Source organism: Tetranychus urticae, chromosome 1 (genome assembly GCF_039701765.1).
Source record: "Tetranychus urticae isolate SD_2017Ah chromosome 1, NJAU_TeUrti_SD_1.0, whole genome shotgun sequence".
NCBI classification, from domain to species: Eukaryota; Metazoa; Arthropoda; class Arachnida; order Trombidiformes; family Tetranychidae; genus Tetranychus; species Tetranychus urticae.
The window spans coordinates 14,756,618-14,780,628 of record NC_142958.1 but is presented as its reverse complement, the minus strand read 5'-3'; the positions used below and the strand labels follow the sequence as shown (position 1 = coordinate 14,780,628).

General features: G+C 32.3%; 7 protein-coding genes and 2 long non-coding RNA genes across 10 annotated transcripts; 5 read left to right on the top strand and 4 right to left on the bottom strand.

Moving 5' to 3' along the window:
* Positions 1-45: 45 nt before the first annotated feature.
* Positions 46-1,271, top strand: LOC107367629 (uncharacterized). Of its 2 annotated transcripts, XM_015935355.3 has the most exons (3): positions 46-340; positions 433-600; positions 680-1,271. In XM_015935355.3, the coding sequence occupies exons 2-3, from the start codon at positions 457-459 to the stop codon at positions 1,052-1,054; spliced, it is 519 nt and encodes a 172-aa protein (XP_015790841.1). In that variant the 5' UTR covers positions 46-340; positions 433-456; the 3' UTR covers positions 1,055-1,271. The 2 variants fall into 2 exon arrangements, with proteins under 2 accessions (XP_015790841.1, XP_015790839.1); XM_015935353.3 differs by lacking the exon at positions 46-340 and having other exon boundaries at positions 421-600.
* A 1,083-nt stretch (positions 1,272-2,354) lies between these two features.
* On the top strand, positions 2,355-3,305 carry LOC107367777 (uncharacterized). Its single transcript, XM_015935528.3, has 2 exons — positions 2,355-2,632; positions 2,720-3,305. The coding sequence occupies exons 1-2, from the start codon at positions 2,489-2,491 to the stop codon at positions 3,080-3,082; spliced, it is 507 nt and encodes a 168-aa protein (XP_015791014.2). The 5' UTR covers positions 2,355-2,488; the 3' UTR covers positions 3,083-3,305.
* A 256-nt stretch (positions 3,306-3,561) lies between these two features.
* On the bottom strand, positions 3,562-4,700 carry LOC112539451 (uncharacterized). Its single transcript, XM_025161998.2, has 2 exons — positions 3,732-4,700; positions 3,562-3,665 (listed from the first exon to the last, which is right to left on the bottom strand). Exon 1 carries the CDS (start codon positions 4,536-4,538, stop codon positions 3,807-3,809), a length of 732 nt encoding a protein of 243 aa, XP_025017766.2. The 5' UTR covers positions 4,539-4,700; the 3' UTR covers positions 3,562-3,665; positions 3,732-3,806.
* Positions 4,701-5,068: 368 nt separating this feature from the next.
* Positions 5,069-6,270, top strand: LOC107367775 (BOS complex subunit TMEM147). Its single transcript, XM_015935527.3, has 4 exons — positions 5,069-5,391; positions 5,482-5,675; positions 5,752-5,879; positions 5,951-6,270. The coding sequence occupies exons 1-4, from the start codon at positions 5,315-5,317 to the stop codon at positions 6,134-6,136; spliced, it is 585 nt and encodes a 194-aa protein (XP_015791013.2). The 5' UTR covers positions 5,069-5,314; the 3' UTR covers positions 6,137-6,270.
* Positions 6,271-6,636: 366 nt separating this feature from the next.
* LOC107367636 (uncharacterized) lies at positions 6,637-7,572 on the bottom strand. Its single transcript, XM_089266134.1, has 2 exons — positions 7,311-7,572; positions 6,637-7,223 (listed from the first exon to the last, which is right to left on the bottom strand). The coding sequence occupies exons 1-2, from the start codon at positions 7,452-7,454 to the stop codon at positions 6,861-6,863; spliced, it is 507 nt and encodes a 168-aa protein (XP_089122260.1). The 5' UTR covers positions 7,455-7,572; the 3' UTR covers positions 6,637-6,860.
* Positions 7,573-7,937: 365 nt separating this feature from the next.
* On the top strand, positions 7,938-11,469 carry LOC107367734 (uncharacterized). Its single transcript, XM_089266133.1, has 3 exons — positions 7,938-8,498; positions 8,635-8,874; positions 9,325-11,469. Exon 3 carries the CDS (start codon positions 9,441-9,443, stop codon positions 11,148-11,150), a length of 1,710 nt encoding a protein of 569 aa, XP_089122259.1. The 5' UTR covers positions 7,938-8,498; positions 8,635-8,874; positions 9,325-9,440; the 3' UTR covers positions 11,151-11,469.
* A 782-nt stretch (positions 11,470-12,251) lies between these two features.
* Rheb (Ras homolog enriched in brain) lies at positions 12,252-13,991 on the top strand. The gene is made up of 3 exons (XM_015935487.3): positions 12,252-12,551; positions 12,819-12,890; positions 12,974-13,991. Exons 1-3 carry the CDS (start codon positions 12,503-12,505, stop codon positions 13,411-13,413), a joined length of 561 nt encoding a protein of 186 aa, XP_015790973.1. The 5' UTR covers positions 12,252-12,502; the 3' UTR covers positions 13,414-13,991.
* A 15-nt stretch (positions 13,992-14,006) lies between these two features.
* On the bottom strand, positions 14,007-15,766 carry LOC112539462 (uncharacterized). Its single transcript, XR_016197877.1, has 2 exons — positions 14,790-15,766; positions 14,007-14,720 (listed from the first exon to the last, which is right to left on the bottom strand). It is a non-coding gene; the product is annotated as an uncharacterized LOC112539462 (long non-coding RNA).
* Positions 15,767-22,448: 6,682 nt separating this feature from the next.
* Positions 22,449-23,862, bottom strand: LOC149094639 (uncharacterized). Its single transcript, XR_016197792.1, has 3 exons — positions 23,469-23,862; positions 23,101-23,353; positions 22,449-23,030 (listed from the first exon to the last, which is right to left on the bottom strand). It is a non-coding gene; the product is annotated as an uncharacterized LOC149094639 (long non-coding RNA).
* Positions 23,863-24,011: the final 149 nt, after the last annotated feature.

Here is a 24,011-nt window from a genome sequence, read left to right as displayed (position 1 = left end):
AATCATCTTAATTATTGCCAGGATGGCACTGATTAATTGACTGTGAAAGAAGCTTAGATCAATAGCAATTTAATTGCTTATTTTTTCTCAAAATGACTTACACTTTCTTGTAACTTAAATATTTGAAATCGTTCTTGCTGAGAGCAGCAGTAAACTGAAGAAATTGTTTTTTGTTTACAAATGTGAAAATCCTGGTTAACCTAAAGTCAATTCTTGTTAATCTTGTTAATTAGCTACCAAAACACTCGCTAAACTGTATTTTTGACCAACAGTGATTAATTTAATTATTTCAACTTCCAGATCTCGTTCGTATCCTCCTCCTTCAGGCCAGTATATAAAGGTAAAGGTTTTAAAGGACATGAACCTAAATGTGTGCTTATCTTCATTTAACCAATCAGCTGTTCATCTTCATTACATCGTTCCTACTTTCAGGATTAACTCTCGAAATTATTTCCAATGGCAGATTCAACGAAAAGTTGGCCTATCATTCTTGATGAAGCTAGTTTCTCTTATCTGGTTGAATTGTCTCGGAACTTGTCCAAAGTTGAAGGATTAGTTAAAAAATTGGTGAAGGGTGAATATCAACAATACGATGATAAAGTAAGTCTAATCTAATTTCAATTCTATATCATGGACTTTGTTTTATTTTTTTCCTTTTTATTTCTTTGATTTAAAATAGAACTATAAATCGGGTCAAAATTCTCAGAACTACACTAGTGTCGAAAACATTTCTTGGGATAATTATCGTAACGCTAAAGCAGAGAGTGAAGATGACAAATGGTCTGATTGGTACCCAACTAGCGATGGAGACGCATCAAGTGAAAAAAACAACAATCCCAAAAGTGAATGGACTATAAGATGGGACGATGATTGGGACGCCGAACCAGATTGGTCAAGTGTTGAATCCAAAAATGAAACAGCTATAAATTGGGATACTCCTAAGGTATCTCAATGGGACAAAGCACATTGGGAAAGTGAATGGAGAAAATCCGATTCGAAGGAATCAAATCAAGAGAAGATTGACTGGGACTCACCTAAACTATCTGATTGGTGATTGACTGAATTGTCTATCAGTTAATGGATGGTCTGAAAGCAAGTCGTTCTGGGTCTCCTTCTTGGGACTTTTAAAATTTTATCGCAGTCTCACTCCTTGAAGACATGAATTTTATTATGATCAATAATGTATACCGCATATAATTGTGTATTTTCATTAGAAAGATAATTTCCCAAAAATTAGATTTAAAATAAATTCTCTGCAGCTTTGAATAAGATCTTCTGATTGGCCTTTTAACTTTTTTTTATACATAATGGCATTGATGTTGAATATTTGCACATAAATTGTGAAATATTTCATGTCAAGAATTTCACGAGAAAATAATGATAATAATAATTAGTGTTGATTAGATTGATTGTTTTTAAAATGATACCTTTTTGTTAAAGAGTTGCTCATAAAACTGAAAACATATGATTTACCAGAAGCTGAATTGAGTGTCTTAATGTTATTTTTTCACTGCTTTCAGTTGGTGATAGCAGGTTTGTTTTTATCAAAGGTAAGTCCATTGATTGATTGTTTTAAATTTATATTAGTATTTTATGTAATTCAATATCTTCCACCTTTTTGTCATTGTGAAGCTACAGGTATGCGAAAGGTCAACCTTCCAGCTACTTTGATCACCAATGAGCTGAAACAGTGGAATATAATTAATACCAAATCAATGAGACTTTATTCTGATGACAACTGTGATTCTTCCGTGACGATACCTGAGCCTCCCAATCCAGATACTTGCTGTCGCTCTGGCTGTTCTCATTGTGTTTACATTGAATATGCTATTAGATTAGAGCGGCATTTCAAAGATGGCGGGGATGCAGCTAAGAAGAAACTTGATCAGTTAATTGATGACCCAAATATGAGACAATTTATTAAAATGCAATTAGACAAGCCTTCAGATCAATAGATGACATTAATTTATTTTATTATTAAAGCTACAATAAACAGAAATATTTGGACGAACAAACATTTATTACAAACTTTCCCACAAGATGCCTCTCACATTCATGTTAAATTATTTCAATCGGCTTAAAGGGATAAACAGTAAACAAATTTAGTTAGACAGAAATTATGTGTCTTTTGAATTCTTGTTTACTAAATCGCATTATTTTGCTAATATTTAACATAACACATCTCAACAATAACTGTGTGCCTGTCTATTTTTGACAAACAGTAGTTAAATACAATTCCATTGGTTCCAACTTATTTCCAGGCCAATATGATCTTGTTCGTATCTTCCTCCTCCTCCTCCTTCTTCAGTCCAGTATATAAAGGATATGTGAAAGTTTTGAACAGTATACTTCTGAGTTCGAGTTCATCACTTCATTTACCACTACATTCGAATTTACTTGTAAGAATATCATAATTTGATAATCTTCAGTACTACATCTTCATTATTTCAATTTAAACTTTAAGTATTAACACTTGAAATTATTTCCAATGGCAGATTCAACTGAACAATGGCCTACACTTCTTGATGAACAAAGTTTTGGCTATCTGGTTGATTTATCCCAAAACTTGTCCAAAGTTGAAGGATTAGTTAAAAAATTGGTGAAGGGTGAATATCAGCAATGGTATAAAAAAGTAAGTTCAATTTCAATTTCACATTTATTTTAATTTTCGATTTTAATTTTTTCCTCTTTTCATTTTTGTTTCTTCAATTTATTATAGCAATACGAATCGACTCGTGATTCTCAGAACTTTACTAGTGCCGAAAACAATTCTTGGGATAATTGCCTTAACTCGCAAGGAGAGAGTGAAGATAATGACGATTCGTACCCAACTAGCTACAAATGGTACCCAACTAGAGAAGCATCCAGTGTAAATGCCAACAATCCCAAAAGTGAATGGACTGAAAGACGGGATGAAGGTTGGGAAATCGAACCAGATTGGTCAAGTGTTCAATCCAAAAATGAAACAGCTATGAATTGGCCTGCACCTAAGGTATCTGAATGGGACGAAGCACATTTGGAAAGGGAATGGAGAAACTTTGATTCGAAGGAATCAAATCAAGAGGAAATTGAATGGGAATAACCTGAACCATCTTCTTGGTGATTGAATTGCCTTTCAAATAATTGATGGTCTAGATGAAAGTCGTTTCGGGTCTTCTTTCTGATATTTTACTACGAAAACTTTTTAATTTTATCTCACAATTTTGTCAGTGTCACTATTATTCCACATATACTATGTATTTTCATGATTAAGATAATTTCCAAAAAATTAGATTGAAATAAATTCTCTGCAACTTTGAATAAGATCTTTCGATTAGCCGTTGAATTTTTTTCGTGGAAATAATGGCACATGATGTTAGATGGGTTGAATGACAATGATGTTTGAGAAGAGATTTAACATAAAAACATCAAATTAAAATGTAAAGGTATCTAATAGCTGGTATCAAAATAAACAAATTTATAAAATTTATAAAGACAAACAAAAGTCTATGATGAAGTTTTGTTCAATCAGATACTTAGAGAATGGATGAACCAACTTCATTGATGATTAAACTGAATCAATAATTCCAAGCTAAATTTATTGTAATAATTTTTGTGATCTATAAATAATTTATAAAGTGTTAGTATAAAGCGAATGCCACCGGTAAATGGAGCCATATTCAGACCTGAAATGTGTAAGAAGAATAAGTAAATCAAAAGATAGACTATTCAAATAAGATTTAAATACTTACAGAGGTGTAAAGTAGACAAAAAAACAAAGGTAAAAAAGTTTAATTTACAAAATAATAACAACAATAATATGTTCACTATAGTGTGCTTTCATTGCTGTATTCAAGCTGAATTGAAGCTTCAAAGGTTCCATAAGCGCGATTGAATGAGTCTGTTGAACTTGCTTGTGAACACAGTGATACTTGATGTTTATACTGAGGTCGAGTATCGGGATAAAGATGGTTATGTCTATGCTGAACTCGATCTTCTTGATGATTATGTCGACTTTCCTGTTCTTGGTCAGGTCGATTTGAGAATTGCTTTACAGCTTCCCGGTTTTTAGAGGCTTGAGATCTTCTGAGAAGAGATTTTAAACATTTACGAATGAAAATGTAAAGGTAAATAGCTGATATCAAAAGAAGAAAATTGATAACACAACTTATCGATAAAAATATTATTCCATTAGTAGTATCAAGTAAAAGCATCCGGCAATAATCAAATTTGCAATCACATTCCGGTGAACGAGTATCAATGCAATTTGTCCGTAAATTACGTCTCCAAATGATCAGATCAAGTGTTAGATATGTTTTACCAATAATGTCAAATATATCCAAGAAAATAAATGACAACAAAAGCCTGGGTTGAAGTGTTGTTGAGGCAGGTATTCCTAGAATTGATAAACCAACTCCAGTGATTATGATTAAACTAAATAACCAGTGATTCCAAGCTAAACATATTCCAATCAGAGTAAGCAATGAACTGAATAAAGACCAAACCAATATTGAGTGTTGTAAACATATCCAGTGACTTTCAACCAATATCCAAACCATTTTGTTTGACAATACTGACCAAATATGAGGAAACTGTCACAGTCTAGAAATATTGGTTAATTATATTGACTTTAAACAATTGATGAAACAATACAAAAATTCATTTTGCTGTTGAATATTTTCTTCTTTTCTGGTCCAATTTTGTTCACTTTCATGAGATTTAACCATATTAACCATTTCTATGGCTGTGATTTTTTCTAATGAAATTAATCCAAGTGATAATTACCAAGGAGAGATAGTAAACCAAGATATAAACTAACACTATCAAGTTAAACCAATCAACCAACAGGCATAACAAATCCCACATTTAAAAAACTAGCGTTTCGTCAAAATTATTTATTTCTGCTTCTTTTTGACGCTGTTTCTTATATTGAGGTAAATAAACCTTAAAACAATAGTTAGGTGGGCAATTTAATTATTTTCAGTGTATTGGAGCAATAAAACTCAACTTATTGTCAAGTTTATTGACAATATTATCAACATTCAGGTGAACAGCTTTCTATTAGAAATTTCTTAACCGTCCCTGGTTTTGCATCACGCAGCCGGTATGATTTTTGGGTTTTGTTTCATTTTATAAATGAAAAGTTATGAATGAATTTAATCTTCATGTTTAATTTAAGAAAACGTACTAGTAGTGATGTATTTGATTAATTTATTTTCATCCAGTTCCTTCATACCTCAAGATTTTGAATAAACTATTTTATAGCATTCTAGCTATAATTTGGATCAATTTTAACTGTTATCAGTGATTCCATATATTGTGATAAACTTCCAATATGAGTTTTTATTATTTTGTTAATTGTATATCACTAACTTTTTTACCTTTGTTTTTTGTCTATAAATTTACACCTCTGTAAGTATTTAAACCTTATTTGAACAGTCTCATTCACAAACGTTCTCTGTCTTTTAATTCCGATATACTTATTCTTCTTATACATTTCAGGTCTGAATATGGCTCCATTTACCGGTGTTCATTCGCTTTATTTGCATATGTTGTTGTGCAGATAGTAAAATTAACGATCATGGCTACACTCCCTTTACCTGCCTTTCTTTTTGATCATTTAATTGACTGCCTAGGTTTATATTATGTTCTGGTCAAGCAACAAAAAGCTAGTTTAATTCAAGTAAAAATATTAGGTAAATATTTTAAAACCCAAAATACTGATGTTTGTTTGTTATGCAAAGATGTAACTCATCGACTTTTATCTTTTAGGAGTTGCTGTAGGATGGAGCTTCGGCGAATCTATTCTGACACGACTAATCGACTTCTATGTAAATGCAAAATCTATGCAATTCGACTGGAGACACATCATAAGTGCCATGGATGCCAATGTAACACTGGTAAGATATTATGATAGTTCATTCAATGGTTTCCAGTTGTAGTAATATTCTGATACAATCTTTCTTTTCAGATTCAAACAATCTGCACTTGCACTTTGATTTGGAACTATTCACGAGGGAACAAGAAACTTCCTCTAACCATATTGTTGATTTATTTCACCGGTTTATCAATACTTTCCTTCAGTTTCGTTTTCAAAGTCATTTTGGTATCACTTCTAGCGATTGCCACTTTTATAGCTACTTGCTACTTACAGTAACATAATGGGCAGCATATTTTCCATAAATTAATTAATTCGAATGTCAACTTTGTACATCTGGTGAAACTAACCACTTTATAAATTATTTATAGATCACACAAATTATTACAATAAATTTAGCTTGGAATTATTGATTCAGTTTAATCATCATCAATGGAGTTAATTTATCCATTCTCTGAGTATCTGATTGAACAACACTTCATAGACTTTTGTTTGTCTTTATAAATTTTATAAATTAGTTTATTTTGATACCAGCTATTAGATACCTTTACATTTTAATTTGATGTTTTTATGTTAAATCTCTTCTCAAAAGGTCTTAAACAACTGAGAATAGACTTTATGTCGACGCAATCAGGAGGTGGAAAGTCAACAAAGTCAACATAACCAATGGTATTAATGAGTAGGAATAGACAGTACAATCTATGTGCTGAAATTCAACACATCTAGCATCACGTGCCATTATTTTCACAAAAAAAAGTTCAACGGCTAATCGAAAGATATTATTCAAAGCTGCAGAGAATTTATTTCAATCTAATTTTTGGGAAATTATCTTAATCATGAAAATACATAGTATATGTGGAATAGAAGTGACACTGACAAAATTGTGAGATAAAATTAAAAAGTCTTCGTAGTAAAATATCAGAAAGGAGACCCAAAATGACTTTCATCTAGACCATCAATTATTATTTGAAAGAAAATTCAATCACCAAGCAGATGGTTCAGGTTATTCCCATTCAATTTCCTCTTGATTTGATTCCTTGGAATCAAAATTTCTCCATTCACTTTCCAAATGAGCTTCGTCCCATTCAGATACCTTAGGTGCAGGCCAATTCGTAGCTGTTTCATTTTTGGATTCAACACTTGACCAATCTGGTTCGATTTCCCAACCTTCGTCCCGTCTTTCAGTCCATTCACTTTTGGGATTGTTGTTATTTTCACTGGATTCTTTTCCAGTTGGGTACCATTTGTAGCTAGCTGGGTACGAATCGTCATTATCTTCACTCTCTCCTTGCGAGTTGAGGCAATTATCCCATGAATTGTTTTCGACACTAGTAAAGTTCTGAGAATCACGAGTCGATTCGTATTGCTATAATAAATTGAAGAAACAAAAATGAAAAGAGGAAAAAATTAAAATCGAAAATTAAAATTAATGTAAAATTGAAATTGAACTTACTTTTTTATACCATTGCTGATATTCACCTTTCACCAATTTTTTAACTAGTCCTTCAACTTTTGACAAGTTTTGGGATAAATCAACCAGATATCCAAAACTTTGTTCATCAAGAAGTGTAGGCCATTGTTCAGTTGAATCTGCCATTGGAAAAAATTTCAAGTGTTGATACTTTAAGTTAAAATGAAATAATGAAGATTATCAAATTATGATATTCTTATAAGTGAATTGAAATGTAGTGATAAATGAAGTGATGAACTCGAACGCAAAAGGATACTGTTCAAAACTTTCACATATCCTTTATATACTGGACTGAAGGAGGAGGAGGAGGAAGATACGAACGAAATCATATTGGCCTGGAAATAAGTTGGAACTAATGGAATTGTATTTAACCACTGTTTGTCAAAAATAGACAGACACACAGTTATTGTGGAGATGTGTTATGTTAAATATTAGCAAGATAATGAGATTTAGTAAACAAGAATTCAAAAGACACATAATTTCTGTCTAAATTTGTTTACTGTTTATCCCTTTAAGCCGATTGAAATAATTGTTTAACATGAATGTGAGAGTCATCTTGTGGGAAAGTTTGTAATAAATGTTTGTCGTCCAAATATTTCTGTTTATTGTAGCTTTAATAATAAAATAAATTAATGTCATCTATTGATCTGAAGGCTTGTCTAATTGCATTTTAATAAATTGTCTCATATTTGGGTCATCAATTAACTGATCAAGTTTCTTCTTAGCTGCATCCCCGCCATCTTTGAAATGCCGCTCTAATCTAATAGCATACTCAATGTAAACACAATGAGAGCAGCCAGAGCGACAGCAAGTATCTGGATTGGGAGGCTCAGGTATCGGCACGGAAGAATCACAGTTGCCATCCGAATAAATTTGTCTTATTGATTTGGTATTAATTATATTCCACTGTTTCAGCTCATTGGTGATCAACGTAACTGGAAGGTTAACCTTTCGCATACCTGTAGCTTCACAATGACAAAAAGGTGGAAGATATTGAATTATAAAATACTATTATTTTAAAACAATTAATCAATGGACTTACCTCCGATAAAAACAAACCTGCTATCACCAACTGAAAGCAGTGAAAAAATAACATTAAGAAAAGACACTCAATTCAGCTTCTAGTAAATCATATGTTTTCAGTTTTATGAGCAACTCTTTAACAAAAAGGTAATGCTGATACATTTTAAAAACAATCAATCTAATCTCTTATTTAATCAACACTAAATTCCTTTGACTTTCGCCTCTTTTTTGCTTCGTCTTCATCATGTTTACCATTTTTCTCTTTTTTCTTGCCTCTCTTTAGATTCTGTGTTTGGGCTTCAGATTCTCCTCGAACCCAATTTCCCTGTTTATCTTCATTGCCTTGTTCATCATTCTCATCATCCTTGTTCATCTTCTGCTCGTTTTTTCTTTTTCTTGCTCTTCTTTCCTTGTCTCCATCAATATCACCATCAATATCACCATCATCTTCTTCCTTTCTCATCATGTTACCCTTGTTTTTATCTTGTTATGCTCTAACATCTTAATACTCGACACTATCAAGGTAATGTTATCTTTTAATTTTCATTCAAATATTTTGTAATATCGACTGTTTGCCTAATGATCGTACTTAACCATTCATAGTTTAGTTGATCAAATGTGTTCATTTATTTTTTTCACGCGTTTCTTTTACTATAACTGAAGATTCGATTCGAGTTTTTTTCCTCTCTTTTTAGGGTAAGCCTTAGTCTAATCTTGTTTACCTTTTTTCATCTATTCATTATTTCATTTAAGCCATGGTTATAAAGACTGCTAATTCTGTTAATTATGAGATTTATTCATAAAATTTTACTTTCCCATGAAAATCTTAACATGAAACATTTGTTCAATTCTATAAAATGGTTATCATATGATTCTACTCTATGTAATTTGTCTTTTCTTATGTTTAACTCGATATTGTGACTATTGTTTCTCAATACTTATCCTGTATTTCATGTTATCTATTTATATTTAGGAATTGTGCAAGTTGGTTGATCTATTATAATATGCAATAAATTTGTTTAATCTGGAGGATGCCTTCTCAGATGAAATTGAGCTCGTGGTCACAGCAAGATTATTATTGTTGGAAGAATGACCACCTTTGGTGTTGATTTAAAATCTCATGGAGATGAGATACCTTATATTGTTGTTAAATGTGTTACCGAATTAGAAAAAAGGGGTAAATGTGTTAAAGGACTATATCGTGTAAGTGGTGTTAAATCAAGGGTGGACAAGCTTTGCCGAAGCTTTGAGAAAGGAACCGAAGTTGGTGATTTATCTGATGTTCATCCCAATGTGATTGCCAATGTTCTCAAGCTTTATCTTCGTCAATTACCAGAACCTTTGATGACTTTTAAAGCTTATTCTGAATTTATACGGATTGCCAAACAGTATCCATCTAGGACGAGACCTGAAGAAGATCCAAGATTGGTTGAACGTATTATCTCCTGCTTGAGAGAGGCAACCTCCAAGTTACCCTCGATCCACTATCAAACCCTATCCTATCTGTGCCATCATTTGAAAAGCATTGCTGATAATCATCATATTAATAATATGCCACCATCTAATTTAGGAATTGTTTTTGGTCCTACCTTATTAAGAACTAATGAAGGTCCAGCTGGCTTGTGCTCATTAGTAGACAATGTTCATCAAACTCGTGTGATTCAGCTGCTGATCACTTTAGCTGATAAAGTATTTGGTGCTCCTCCTATACCAGGTCAAAAAATTGTTACATCAACAGCAGTTACCTCATTGTCATTATCACCTAAAATTGTTCGAGACAAGAAAGAGGAAGAAGAGGATAACCAGGAATTGGAATATGAATGTATTGAAGAAGATATTGAACCAGAACCAACTAGAGAGATTCGAAAATCTAAATCAAGTGTGATTGTTATGGCTAGAGATACAACTACTCAAGAAACACTTGGCACTGAAAGGATTCCTCGATCGGGAAATGTGATTGACTATAATCGATTGAAGCAATTTAATTCTCAACCGTCTTACTATACATCAACTGCGGTAATCAAATTATCTCCTGGTCAAGCATCCAGATTAACTAGCTCATCATTTATTCCATCCAAACAATCTCAACAACTACAACAACAATTAAAGCAACAAACACCGCCATCTCAGCATCAATTAAAACAATCACAGTCTCAATCTTTTCAACAACAAAACTTAATGTTACCCCAATCACAATCAATGAATTTAGGATTAACACGAAGTTCAACCATGTCAACACCAACTTCTTCAACAACAATAACCTCAACTTCTACTAGCCATAAGCCTTCCTTAAATGAACTGAGAAGAGCTTTCTTTACTAGTCCATCAACAGCGATCACATCAACACAACGTTTATATCGACCTACAGCTAACGCATCAGCTTCATCTTTAATATCAACTCTACAGTCTTCACCTCCTTCAACCTCACCTTCGCCCTCGTCTTCCCCTTCAACTTCACCTTTACCCGTCTCAACAGCAACCGTAACAATATCAACATCAAAACCAATCACCTCAATTCAATTACAACAACAGCCAGTAACTCAACTCACTCCAAGCTCCTCAACAAATTTGTCCCAGCGCTTTCTTCAACAACCTCAACAATATCAATCCTCTGTTACATCATTAAATCCAACCTTAACAATTACCAAACCATCAATGATTAAGAAAGCATGCATAATCACATCAAATGTCTCAAAATCTGGTTTACCAAAAAGCCTTTCACATTCTGCCTCGGCGTCTAATATAAGAACCTCTGGCAGCGAAGATCCAAATATCAGAGCCGAGCTTAAATACTTATGAGGACAAGCCTCCACCCAAAAGAATGGATAATTTCGTTTTTTTTCTAAGAAAAATAAGACATCACGCAAACATTAATAATTGATAAACCTTAATTGTTTCAGATGGAAAGAAAGTAATTTATCTGTTCCCTGTTTTCTGCAACACTCTCATCTTAACTAAATGATCTTTTGAGGGAAGCAAATGCATACTCGATGAAGACTCATTTTCTTCTGATTAATTTATTTAAATCGATATGAATCTCACCTTTTAATCTAATCTTGTTGTGTATTATAAAAGTTCAAGTGAAATAATTATACAAAAAAACCTTTACCGAATCTAACATTTTATTACTATTAAGTTGAACGAAATTGGGAAGTAACTCATTGTTGATGTCAGTGCTTCCTTACCTTTCTTTAAATGTTGAAAACAATAACTGTCAAGAATTAATTTATTTTCTTTGTAAAATCAAATTAAGCAGAGAGAAAGAAAATGTGAAAAATCTCATGAACAATAGGAATAAAGCAAGTGTAAATGTTAGACAATGAAAATGCTCATTTGTTATTGATATCGGATCAAGCAAACATTCAAGGTACTAAATTATTGAACAAATTACGCGCAAATTGTATCGCTGAAAGAATGAGACTATTTCATCGAATGTAACTCAATATTGAACATTTCCACTCAAACCCAATTTAGATGAAAATTAACTTGTCCAATCAAATGATGAGTAAATTTTATTTGAAACTCAAGAGGTAAGTTGAATTCAATTGAACAATTGCAAGATTGACATCTCATTGTAACCCCATTTCGACACAAAGAAAGGAAAATAACTGTTGGAACTTTTGGTGATGTGATAATTTTTGTTCACAATGATTAAAACTACAATGTATTAAATTATAAATCATAACAAATATTAATAATGCAATTAAAAAAGCTAAAATATTACTCCAATAATTTTAGTGATATTTGCTCTACAACTCCATCTGCTATCATTTTATTTAACTTATTCGTTTTTGTTTAGATTCTCGTGGTACTTTAAAAAGCGCGCCACATATCCAAGGTGAGGTTTAAAAAAAAAGATCGTTGTGTGATTTTTTTATTTTTTGGTTTTTACTTCTTACTTTATTATACCCTTGTCAACCTAACTAACAATAAACATCATCAACATCTTTATCACCATTATCACCAGCACCATCATAACCACCAACAGTCCAACCGCCGCCACCAGCAAAGACACTAAAACCACTTGTGTTCTTGTACCAACAAAAGCAACATCAGCACCACCATCATCATCACCATTAGAATCAACAACAAAATATTAATAATAACAACATCAATCAACTAGACAAGAGATCAAATTTTGTATCGTCAAGATGCCTCAGAAACAAAGGAAAATCGCCATAATGGGATACCGATCTGTCGGTTAGTACATTCGTATTAATCTTGTATATTTATTATTTTTCATTATTTACTTAATCCCTCTACTATTTCATTTCTGTCAGGCTTGTCTTTTTTTCCCATTTTTTTTCATTGACTTGATTTCTCTACCTACTTTTGATCTTTCATTTTTTTCTGCTGCTCCTCTTTCTCTCCCTCCCATCCTTCTCACTAACATACATATTTTTCTTTCTCTTTTTTCTTCCTTTTTCTCACAATTTTTATTTTATTTTCTTTGTTTCATTTTTACAGGTAAATCATCACTGACTATTCAATATGTTAAAGGACAATTTGTTGATTCGTATGATCCAACAGTAGAGAACAGTAAGTTTCGTTACCTTGTTAACTGGTTTTCCCCCAAGCTTTTAACTTATATTTTATTTAACTTAGTTTCTTTTTTCTTTCAGCTTTCAGCAAGACTGTAAAAATTAAAGGACAAGAGTATTTTCTCAAACTGGTTGACACAGCGGGACAAGATGAATATTCAATTTTCCCTCCAGCGTATGCGATAGATAACCATGGTTATTGTCTAGTATATAGCATTAACAGTTTAAAATCTTTCGAAGTGATAAGAGTAATTTATGACAAATTATTGGACATGACTGGAAAGGTGCAGGTTCCAATAGTACTGGTTGGTAACAAATTGGATCTTTCCTCTGAGCGAGTTATAGCATTCGAAGACGGTAAAAGACTAGCTGATTATATGAAAGCAGAATTCATGGAAATCAGTGCCAAATCTAATTCAGATGTAAATAATCTGTTTGCATCTTTGTTGCAAATGATCGAAAGAGTTCGAAACGATGTAACCGATAAACCAGAGGGAAAAGCAAAGTGCGCCCTATCCTGAAAGAGTTATGTCTTGGTTTCTTCTCACCTCTTTTTTTCTCTCTCTCTCTTTTTCTTTTTCTTCCTCTTTCTTTCACTCTTTCTTCCTTTCTTTTTCCCTCTTTCTCTCTTTCTCTTTTCCTCTTTCCTTGTAAATCATTTTCTTCATTCTTTTGTCCTTTTTTCATTGCCATTTCTGTACTCATATTATAAATTAACGTCGGCCATGCCATTTAGCAAAAATTGGTTTAACCTGGGCGATATGTAATTAACCGATAACCAATTCACCAATTGTTGATTTTGCTTGTTTGTTTCTTTTTTGCCAATCTCTGAACAATTTTGTACTGATAATGATGATGACGTTGAAAAGTGTTTTCTTTAATTCTTTAAGCTCATTTGTATTGTGTAGAGCAATTTATATAACTTAAATGAAAACAAATTGGAAATTATTTGACGGTTTATAAATCAATTTTATATTTGAACTGGTTTATATTGTTGAAATGAGAATTGAACTGACAAGAAATCAAGCAAACAAGAATGGAAGCGAATTAACTACAAATCTTATTCACCGTTAATAAAAACAAACTGTTTTTAATTTAATAGATTCTGGTACAGTTTATTATAAACTCTTTATTTACTGCATTTTATTTTGTATGTACATAATCCTACAATTTAAAATTTAATAACAATCTAGTTACAAGAGTAGCAGAAAAATTCTAATCCACATTCAGATTCTTTTTTTTAGCACTTATCAATTCGGCCAACCTTTCTCTTTCATCTAATTCCTTAATGTATTTCTTTTTTTCCTTTCTAAGTTTAAAATCATAGTAAACACTCCAAAAACAATTTTCAAAAACAGCATACATTGGAATTAAACATATAAGAAAAGCATATAATGTTGACATATCATCGTGGCTCATTGAATACCAAGGAATCAATCCTTTACTCTTCAGTCCAAAAACTTGTCGTTTAGGTTTAGGTCTAGGTACGTTTAGCAATTGTTCTTTCATGAGATCAACTTTTCTGGCCTTTTCCGATTTAAACATGTTTTTCACCAGTCTCGAAAATCTCAATCCAAAGCTCATTTTGATGTTGAAGAACACAATTGACTTTAGTGTCTTTGCTGGTGGCGGCGGTTGGACTGTTGGTGGTTATGATGGTGCTGGTGATAATGGTGATAAAGATGTTGATGATGTTTATTGTTAGTTAGGTTTACAAGGGTATAATAAAGTAAGAAGTAAAAACCAAAAAATAAAAAAATCACACAACGATCTTTTTTTTAAACCTCACCTTGGATATGTGGCGCGCTTTTTAAAGTACCACGAGAATCTAAACAAAAACGAATAAGTTAAATAAAATGATAGCAGATGTCAGAGTTTTCAGTGTAGTTTAGCATACATTTAGTTGATAACTTTTCATCGCTGCTTGATTGCTGCTGTTTATCGAGGTTTTGCATTGTGAACTCAGATCTTTTCACCATCACCGATCATACAGTGCCTTGCAGTACATTCAGAACTTCACTTTTCGGGTATTTCACTCTTACTGATTATCATCTGTAATTAAATTAAGATACTCGGTTAAAATTAAGGTTGGTTTTGTTGTTACTCATAATATTTAGCAACATTTTCAAATTTTTCCAAATTTTAGCTTACAATGATTACAATTACCTTCCTCATCAAAATACTTGGCCTGTATTGAAAAAACCTGTAGGTTCAAGACTCACAAGGAAACATTCTAAAGTATGAAATCGATATAAAGATTTATTGGTCGCTATCGACACATTAGATCTTGTTAAAGACTAAGAACAGACTGTACACAGAACCAAGACTGTGGATAGAAGCGTTGTCTATGTTAGGGGAGCATTGAGTGTTGATAAACCCTATCGCTATGCATGATAGCTTTGATCATGCTGTGGCATGTCGAATAGCGGTGGGCCACCGCGAGCTTCACTTCGCTTCTTGATTGATATTCCATTATAAATACCAAAGGATATTTTCAAGTGTAATATAAGGGGAGATCGGCTAACTTGCTTTTTCAGGTTTACTTTAACCGACAACTTATTGTTAAGTAAGGCTTACGGTTTATCAGACGATGATGATAAATGACGATTCAAACAGGGACTGAAGACATAAGAGGAGACAAGATCCACATTATAACCACAATCTTTTGGCTTACCAATGATTTATGGCGAAAATTCAATCAAGCTGTTCATTTCAATTTAGAGTTTGAATAGATAACTAGTTTTGTTCGCTTTCCATTCTTCTTTTTCTCTAAAGATTTATTTCCAGTTGAAGTCTTATTTTTTCAAATATTTTTATCAAATTCATAATTGTGTTCATATTTGATTTTTAATTGTTTTATTGTTCTTTTAAAAATATTGTCCGACAAGTATTTCTACGCACTATGTCAGAGCATCTTGAATCTGAAAAAGATGCCAATTTTATCGTCACCTATCACTTGGGAGGCTGGTTTGAGATGGACAAAGGTCTATTTTCCTCTGTCGCGACATTGTTCGCCCCACTACTTACCTCTGGCCCTGAGGTCAAAAGGGTTTTGATCCTCGACACCGTTTCTTTCTCAGTTTTTGTGGCCATTAAAGGCATGTTCCATGAAGATGAAATCAATGTAAAAGCAGATGAATTAAGATTTTCAAATTCCAACTTGCAAGCATTGTTGTAAAATTTTTACCCAATTATCGTGATACCTCTGTTGTCGATAATCAACCCATCGTTATTGCCAAACGCATATCAAAATTCTTTCGAGCAGCTATTCTTTGGCCAAGAAATGATAGACAACCAAATGATGAAATCAAATCATGTAAGATCGCATATTATTATATTATTTTCATTCTTTTTATTCTCTTTCTTTCTGTTTATTTTCTTAGTAGTTTATTCTGCATATGTTGCCAATGATCATTTATGTCAGGAGTTCAGACTTTACGAAAATCAAGATGCAAGGAAAATAGTTGATTATTATAATATAAAATTTTCACACGGAGATTTCAGAAAGAATCTCATCTGTGTTGGTCCAAACAGTAAGACTTTTCAAGTCAAAAGAAAGAAAATGATAAATTTATCTACTTTGAAACTTAACACATTCGAGCGATATGTAAGAGACGTCGTCCTGTCCTCCAATATATCAGAATACACTTTTGAAAATTCAAATCTCTTGTTCTGTAGGGATCGTGTAAAGTTGTTATGGAAAAGTTCGGGGAATTCAAAGAAGAGCTCAACTTCATTGGGATTTCACTCGAAATCAGCTAAATTCATGATGAATATGAAAATCAATATAGAGTGTTAGCCAGAAAAGCTAAGAAAAGTCGTTCTAAATGTATTGAATTTATTTGTGAATTCAATCCTGGTTATACCTTCAACCCAGCTGAGGCCACGGAAGAACCAATTGTGAAAATTACCAAATTGAATGATGAGCATCCAGAACCAGAACCAGAACCAGTTCAGAGCCAGATCAGAGTCAAAATCAGAGCCATAGTAAGAGCCTGATCCTACTAGAAAAAGAAGTTTAATTTAAATATTGAAAAAGTTAATTTAATAATTTTCAAAAAATTCAGTTACTTACACGTTTGTAATTTTTCCCATTCCCTCACAATTTCCCTCCCTTATAATCATAATAAAATTTAAGTCATTCAAATACCTTTAATTTTACATTTTTCTTCTCAAAACAATCTTAAATGTTTAGAGTAACTCAGTTTTATTTGTTGTTTTAGTGATAAGAAAACATTCATTTCTGTGTTTTCAGTATTTTCATTTATAAGTGTAGTGTCTCAAACTTCTTTCGATTAAGGGCCCATTGAGAACGTGTCAACACTTAAAAAAGGTAAGTTCCTTAGTTTATTATTCATTTATGAGTGAAAGTTACTTTATTTATTTCATATTATGTTTCATGTGTTTGGATCATTTCTTAGTTTAGATTTATCGTCATCATCTATGGACAAGAAGAGCAGAAGGTGATGTTTCATGAGTTTATTAAAAGTGAACAAAATTTAAAAAATGTAATATTTACAAATTTATTAACAAAGTGAATTCGACTTGATTCGATGGATAAGCAGCACCTTCTAGATGAAACTAAATGTCGCCTAACAAGAGACTTTTTTGTTTTCCAATAGCTCATGATTCAGATGATGCTCAACATCTTCTTCATCGTCATCTACTTGTTTACTCAGCCTTATCCTGTTGTTCCACTGGCCATCCTGGTATAATTACGCCTGCTTGTGGTGGTCGACGAGCCTCCAATTCTTCAACTTCAATCACCACAATTCTTCTAATAACTAGTATCAATGTTAATAATAACAGCTCTGCTTCCGCCAAAAATGCAGTCGACATCGGTTCAACAAATACTACTGCCTCTGCGAATGTGACCCAGACTCTTATGACCAATTCAACTAACACTATGAGTCCAACATCTTCATCTTTTTCGGATCCCATTGAGTCTGATTTTCAATGTATATCTTTAAATGTTAGACTTGAATGTGAACTGATTATGATTAGAGGGCGTCGTACAATTGTGGAGGAAATTTTTCCAGAAATTATCGCATCTCTCATGGGTAGCAGGACGAATGTCACGTGGATTCAGAATTCAAAGTACATCATTAGGTTTCTACTAAATGACTATTTACAAGAGATTACAAGAGGGATTTTTCTGTTTTCCAAGAACTAATGAATTTCATTTTTTATTTCATCTCTCAGAAACAACAGATGGCGTTATTGAATCTTCCGACGAATTAAAAGATTAAAATATGAATAAAATTATCTTCTGTGCTTATTGCAAAATCTTACAATGGGTTAAATCGCCTTCCAAACAAAAGTTCATATTTTAATAACAATTTGTTATTTTTCAGACAATTAGCATTTCCAGGTCAAAATAAGTTTGGATTGTTAATAAGATGGTCAACTTTAGTCTTTAAATATGTAAATCAATTCTGATAATGGCACAAGATGAGCAAGGTTAATTCATTTGATAGATAAATTGGGTCTTACTTGCGTCTACACTGTTCGCAACTAGTTCCAATTGAAAAATTTAGGATTGAATGGTCGAATTTAATTAAATCTAATTGCTTATTCGCCGTTTGTTGTGGACTCAGGTTATCCATAGAGGTTGATTGAATAAACAGTATCCATGTGTTACTTCACAGAATGCCATTAAGCAAAAGATCAAATTAAGTGCGATGAGCCTAATAGTATTTCTTATTTGCTTAAAAATTGAATCATTTGTTTGTTTAACCCGTTTGGTTAATTAAGACAATGACAATCTTAATAATTTGTTTGCTTCTTTTTTTGTCCTCGGTTTTTCGCTTCTTGATTGATATCACATTAAAAATGCCAAAGGATATTTACAAGTGTAATATGAGGCGAGATCGGCAAACTTGCTTTTTCAGTTTAGCTTTAACAGACAACTTATTGTTAAGTAAGGCTGTTTTATCAGACGATGATGATAAATGACGATTAAAACAGGAGTTGAAGACAAAAGAGGAGACAAGATCCACATTATAACGACAATCCTTTGGCTTACCAATGATTTGTCGAAAATTTACTCAAGCTGTTCATTTCTGTTCTCTTTTCATTATTCTTTTTCTTTAAAGATTTATTTCTAGTTAAAGTCTTATTTTCTTTAAAGATTTTTATCAAATGCATATTTGTGTTCATATTTTATTTCGAATTGTGCTTATTGTTTTTTTCAAAAATATTGTCTAACAAGTATTTCTACTCACCATGTCAGCGCATCTTGAATCTGAAAGTGATGCCAATGTTATCGTCGCCCATCACTTGGGAGGCTGGTTTGAGATGGACAAAGTTCTATTTTCCTCTGTCGCGACATTGTTCGCCCCACTACTCACCTCTAATCCTGAAGTGAAAAGGGTTTTAATCATCGACACCGTTTCTTTCTCAGTTTTTGTGACCTTTAAAGGCATGTTCCATGGAGATGAAATCAATGTAAAAGCAGAGACTTAGAGATTTTCAAACTCCAACTTGAGAGCATTGGTGTAAAATTTTCACGCATTTATCGTGATAGCTCTGTTGTCGATTATCAGCTCATCGTGATTGCCAAACGCATATCCAAATTCTGGCGAGCAGTTATCCTTTGGCCAAGACATGATAGACACCAAATGATGAAATCAAATCATGTAAGATTGCAGATTATTATATTATTTACATTATTTATATTCTCTTTTTTTCTTTTTATTTTCTTAATAGTTTACTATGCATATGTTGGCAATGATCATTTATGTCAGGAGTTCAGTCTTTACGAAAATCAAGATGCAAGGAAAATAGTTGATTATTATAATATAAAATTTACACACGGAGATTTCAGAAAGAATCTCATCTGTGTTGGTCCAAACAATAAGACTTTTGTAGTCAAAAGAAAGAAATGATAAATTTATCAACTTTGCAACATAAAACATTCGAGCGATATGCAGGAGACATAGATTATGTCGTCCTGCCCTCTAAGATATCAGAATACACTTTTGAAAAATTTAAATGTCTTGTTCTGGAGGGATTGTGTAAAGTTGATATGGAAAAGTTCGGAGAATTCAAAGACGAGCTCAACTTGATTGGTATTTCACTCAAAATCGGCGAAATTCTTTATGATGAATATAAAAAATCAATATAGAGTATTAAATAGAAAAGCCAAGAAAAATCGGTCTAAATCTATTGAATTTATTTGTGCATTCAATCCTGGTTATGCTTTCAACCCAGCTGAGGCCTCAGAACGGTGGACCACCGCGAGCGAAATATATGCACTATCGTAAAATTCTAGTTTGAGTTGATGTCTCCCCTGTTGTAACTTATCTTGAGATCTAGCTGAAGAATTGGTAATTTCTTGTAGGCCAACAAACATTAATCCACGATCTTGATACCTTATAATATATTTCTAACAATTGAATAAAGTTCAGTGTCTTTGCACAAATTAAAAGTTAGTACATGGATATAAGTGAATTCAATACAGTTTAAGCACACTATGCAAAATGATTAAGGATATTTGAATAAAGATCATTCTACATTTATAAGTAAAACTTTAGTTAAATTTAACCAATCAAAAAGACTCAATAAAAAAACAGAAGACGATGAAAAACTATCAGCCTAAAAGAAAAGTATGAATTATTTCAATAGATGGAGTACCTCCAAAAATATCGAAAAAGTCTGGGTTTACTGTATATGCAAAACCATAGATCTAGTGATCAAAACCTCAAAAATCACCAATTATAGCTACTGAAATCATCGTGGTTCACCGAACATTGATAATACAAATAAACAGTTACGTTAGCTAATTAGCCCGGGATGGATAGTTATCATAATTACAATTAAAGATAAAACCAAGGACAAGAAGGAAAACAAAGACAAAAGATGGCATCACAAACATGGGCGACTATCAAATTGATTGACGGCTTTGATTGATTTTAAAACAAATTGAATCAATGAGAAGACATTAAAAAGCAAATTGTATTCAATTAAAGGTTTATGCTAGATCATTCTTCCTTGATTAATTGCCAACAGGCTTGATTAAGCCTTGATTGGAAATCACCTTTAAAGGACTTTTCTCAATCCCATTGTCCAACCGCAATTTCCCATTGGATTTGCTCTGTCTTTACTTCTCGATTATCAAGTGTTGAGTCCCGCAAGTAATGGACAATTTAAAGGACGTGCTTGACATGCTAGGTTTGGGTTGAGGATAATATCATGAAAAAAGTGTTTAATAAAGCTTGTCTTGTATTGTTACAATTGGTTACAATCATTTCAGTTTGAGAACAAAAATTTCCATATCAAAATTGAAGTCATTGTTTTCATTTACTCTTATTGCGATTGTTCATGATATTCCTCAAAATTTCAAAATTTCTCCAAATTCACAGGAAATTTCATTCCGCAATTACATCTCAACCTAATTGAGTGATTGATTAATTATGTATTTAAGAGTGAAACATCTTTGGATTAGCAAATATCAAAAGTGAAACAGTTTGTTTACTCCATCATGAAAGTGCAAAATGTTTCAAACTTGTAGTTTGAAAAAGACATGAATTTAATTGCAGTTAATTTATCTTGCTTTAATAATAACAGTGTTGATTTTTTGATTGATTTTCTGGTAAATTTTACATGTTGATTGGTTAGTGTCAAAAGTCACTCTAATAAACCTTTTAAAATATCCAAGAGCAACCAAAAATATTAGCTTTTTACTTGCGTAGGTTTGGTTCCTCTCTTGAACAGTTTATATCATTGACACGTGAAGTGAAAATGGTTAATGAGATGATTTAAAAACATAGAGAAATTAAGATGAAGATGATGATGGTGATCAGGTTGATGATGATGTTGATGAGAAACGATTAAAGTTAATATTAACAAGGCAATGTTGGGCGATTTCCCATTACATTAAACCTACACTTGAACAATCTTACAAGCTACTAAAAATTTGAAGGTAATCAAGTGAAAGTTGATCAAAAGACCGAAACCAAAATAATTCAATCAAGGTTTCCATGAAAACAAATGTTTCATTTTATTATCTGCCGATCATCTGATTGTATATAATTAACATTACAGAAACAACAACAATAAAAATAATCATAATCATCAGGCAAAAGGTTATTCAATGTTGAAACAATGATACAAATGGTGACTCTTGTTGGGAAGAAACCACAATCCAATTGTAACGAATCCATCAAATGACCATTTTTTGTATTATTATAGTGGACTCTTCTTCAGTCTAATTATTATTAGGTTAACCAAGTTCATGGACACGGTTATTTGAAAAATAGCCACTAAACCAATTCTGGTCATCAATGTGACCGGAAATTTTGCTTGGTTGACTTTTCTGGTTTTTACAGTTTACTTTGATCTTTGTTTGCCTTTTTCAGCTTTCAACCTTTTTTGATTGTTGGTCAGTTTAGGTAGACACTTTGAATTGGTGAATAACAGTAGATAATTAGATTGTAATCAACAGCTCATCATGAGCTTTCAATCTGTTGATTTTTGATTTACAAATTTAAAGCGCAACCTTATTCAGGTAATTTATTCACTACATTAACAATACAAATTGGGTCGAAGCAAAAAATAAGTTAATGAAACGTTTGTTATTCAAATACAGATTCATATGGAAGAGATCAATGTTAATGTAATCATTAAATTTGCTGATTTGGTTACAATTGTCTTTTTATTTAGTAAATATTTAATCGTTTTACTGTTTAATTTTGCTCTAGCAGCTCAATCATAAAACTGAATCAAAATTGAAGTCATTTAAAGTCAATATGGAAACACAATTGAAATTCAAGTTCTCATTGAGTTATTGGCTTCGAAGTTTTTCACCTTTTCTGATTTTCTGATTTTCTTATTTTCTTGACTTCAATTATAATCATCATTTTCACAATAATTAAGTCCATTACACACAATTAACCTTGCATGTCAATGCGATGATGCATTGACTGTACAAGATGATGATCAAAGAAATGAAAAACAATGAAAAAACAACAATCAAATGAAATGGTTGAAAACCAGAAACCAGAAAAGCAACCAGAAAATGAAAGGATAGAGATATTTACGAGTGTAAATTAATTACAAAATTACACAATTGTACAAATGTTTTAATGACAATTTAAGTTGATTCTCAAGGTTCATAATTTTATCATTTGTGTGTAAGCTGTTTGATTAAAAATCAATTAGTAAACTATCGTTAGTTTGCTGATCATCTTATTTTGTTTTCAACTTACTCTTTCATCTTTTTGTCATTGTGTGATTCATAGACAAGTACTCAACCAGTAAAAAGCCTAAGTTGATTGTTGATCAACTGCACGTTAAAACAGTGTAATTAAAATGAAAGGTAATCAACAGAGTATCTAATGTCCTTCAGAATCTTGTTTTGTTCCACTTTTACACCAACAGCGCCATTTCAGCAGATATTCAAAAATCATGTTCAATTGTTTTCCGTTTCCAACTCGCCTCTCAAACCAATGTTATTGAAAGCTGTAGAAAATCAAACAAAATAAATGATGATTTTAAAGTTAAATGACCATCCTAATCTAATCAAAATAGCCATGATAACAATGGTCAAGTACATGGTAAATCAGCAAATACACACACTAAAAGCCTGGCGATTTTGTTGAGATTGATGGATAAGACGGTGAATGTGATGAGTATTTCAAAGCCGATTTTGACCGAATCGTCAATATCTTCCAATTGACAGCAAATAGCCAACATATTGATTGTTGATTAAAATGAAGAGGAACCGGAAAATTGTAATTGGAAGACAAGGAAACGGAAAAACGTCTTATGGTAATGTCGCCGATTCATAATTTATTGCCATCTCAATGACTTCACAAAAACAGTCCTTTGAACAGTAAATCGAACCATTACCAGAAAGCACAAAATTGAAAAATAAGGTTCACAATACAAAATATCACTTATTAACTGGACTTTTCTCGCGACCAAAATCAAAAATATGTTTCGATGAATTGAAGAGCTGGTTTCTATTAAAATCTGGTTGAAGAAAGGTTTCAATTTAATACTTAAATTGTGTTGCTTTCTTATTGGAAACCCTGTAAAGGTGATAAGAAACGGTGAAGAAAAAAATCAGAAAAAATTAGATCTAAATTATTTTTGCCCTTTTCAGTCATTTTGGGTA

Excerpts from the sequence above, each read along its gene's own strand:
- LOC107367629 (XM_015935355.3), top strand. The coding sequence starts at position 457 with ATGGCAGATTCAACGAAAAGTTGGCCTATCATTCTTGATGAAGCTAGT. Across the intron at positions 601-679 it reads ATCAACAATACGATGATAAA|AACTATAAATCGGGTCAAAA; the intron begins GTAAGTCTAATC and ends GATTTAAAATAG.
- LOC107367777 (XM_015935528.3), top strand. The coding sequence starts at position 2,489 with ATGGCAGATTCAACTGAACAATGGCCTACACTTCTTGATGAACAAAGT. Across the intron at positions 2,633-2,719 it reads ATCAGCAATGGTATAAAAAA|CAATACGAATCGACTCGTGA; the intron begins GTAAGTTCAATT and ends AATTTATTATAG.
- LOC112539451 (XM_025161998.2), bottom strand. The coding sequence starts at position 4,538 with ATGGTTTGGATATTGGTTGAAAGTCACTGGATATGTTTACAACACTCA.
- LOC107367775 (XM_015935527.3), top strand. The coding sequence starts at position 5,315 with ATGAGTTTTTATTATTTTGTTAATTGTATATCACTAACTTTTTTACCT. Across the intron at positions 5,676-5,751 it reads AATTCAAGTAAAAATATTAG|GAGTTGCTGTAGGATGGAGC; the intron begins GTAAATATTTTA and ends TTTATCTTTTAG. Across the intron at positions 5,880-5,950 it reads TGGATGCCAATGTAACACTG|ATTCAAACAATCTGCACTTG; the intron begins GTAAGATATTAT and ends CTTTCTTTTCAG.
- LOC107367636 (XM_089266134.1), bottom strand. The coding sequence starts at position 7,454 with ATGGCAGATTCAACTGAACAATGGCCTACACTTCTTGATGAACAAAGT. Across the intron at positions 7,224-7,310 it reads ATCAGCAATGGTATAAAAAA|CAATACGAATCGACTCGTGA; the intron begins GTAAGTTCAATT and ends AATTTATTATAG.
- LOC107367734 (XM_089266133.1), top strand. The coding sequence starts at position 9,441 with ATGACCACCTTTGGTGTTGATTTAAAATCTCATGGAGATGAGATACCT.
- Rheb (XM_015935487.3), top strand. The coding sequence starts at position 12,503 with ATGCCTCAGAAACAAAGGAAAATCGCCATAATGGGATACCGATCTGTC. Across the intron at positions 12,552-12,818 it reads AATGGGATACCGATCTGTCG|GTAAATCATCACTGACTATT; the intron begins GTTAGTACATTC and ends TCATTTTTACAG. Across the intron at positions 12,891-12,973 it reads TGATCCAACAGTAGAGAACA|CTTTCAGCAAGACTGTAAAA; the intron begins GTAAGTTTCGTT and ends TTTTTCTTTCAG.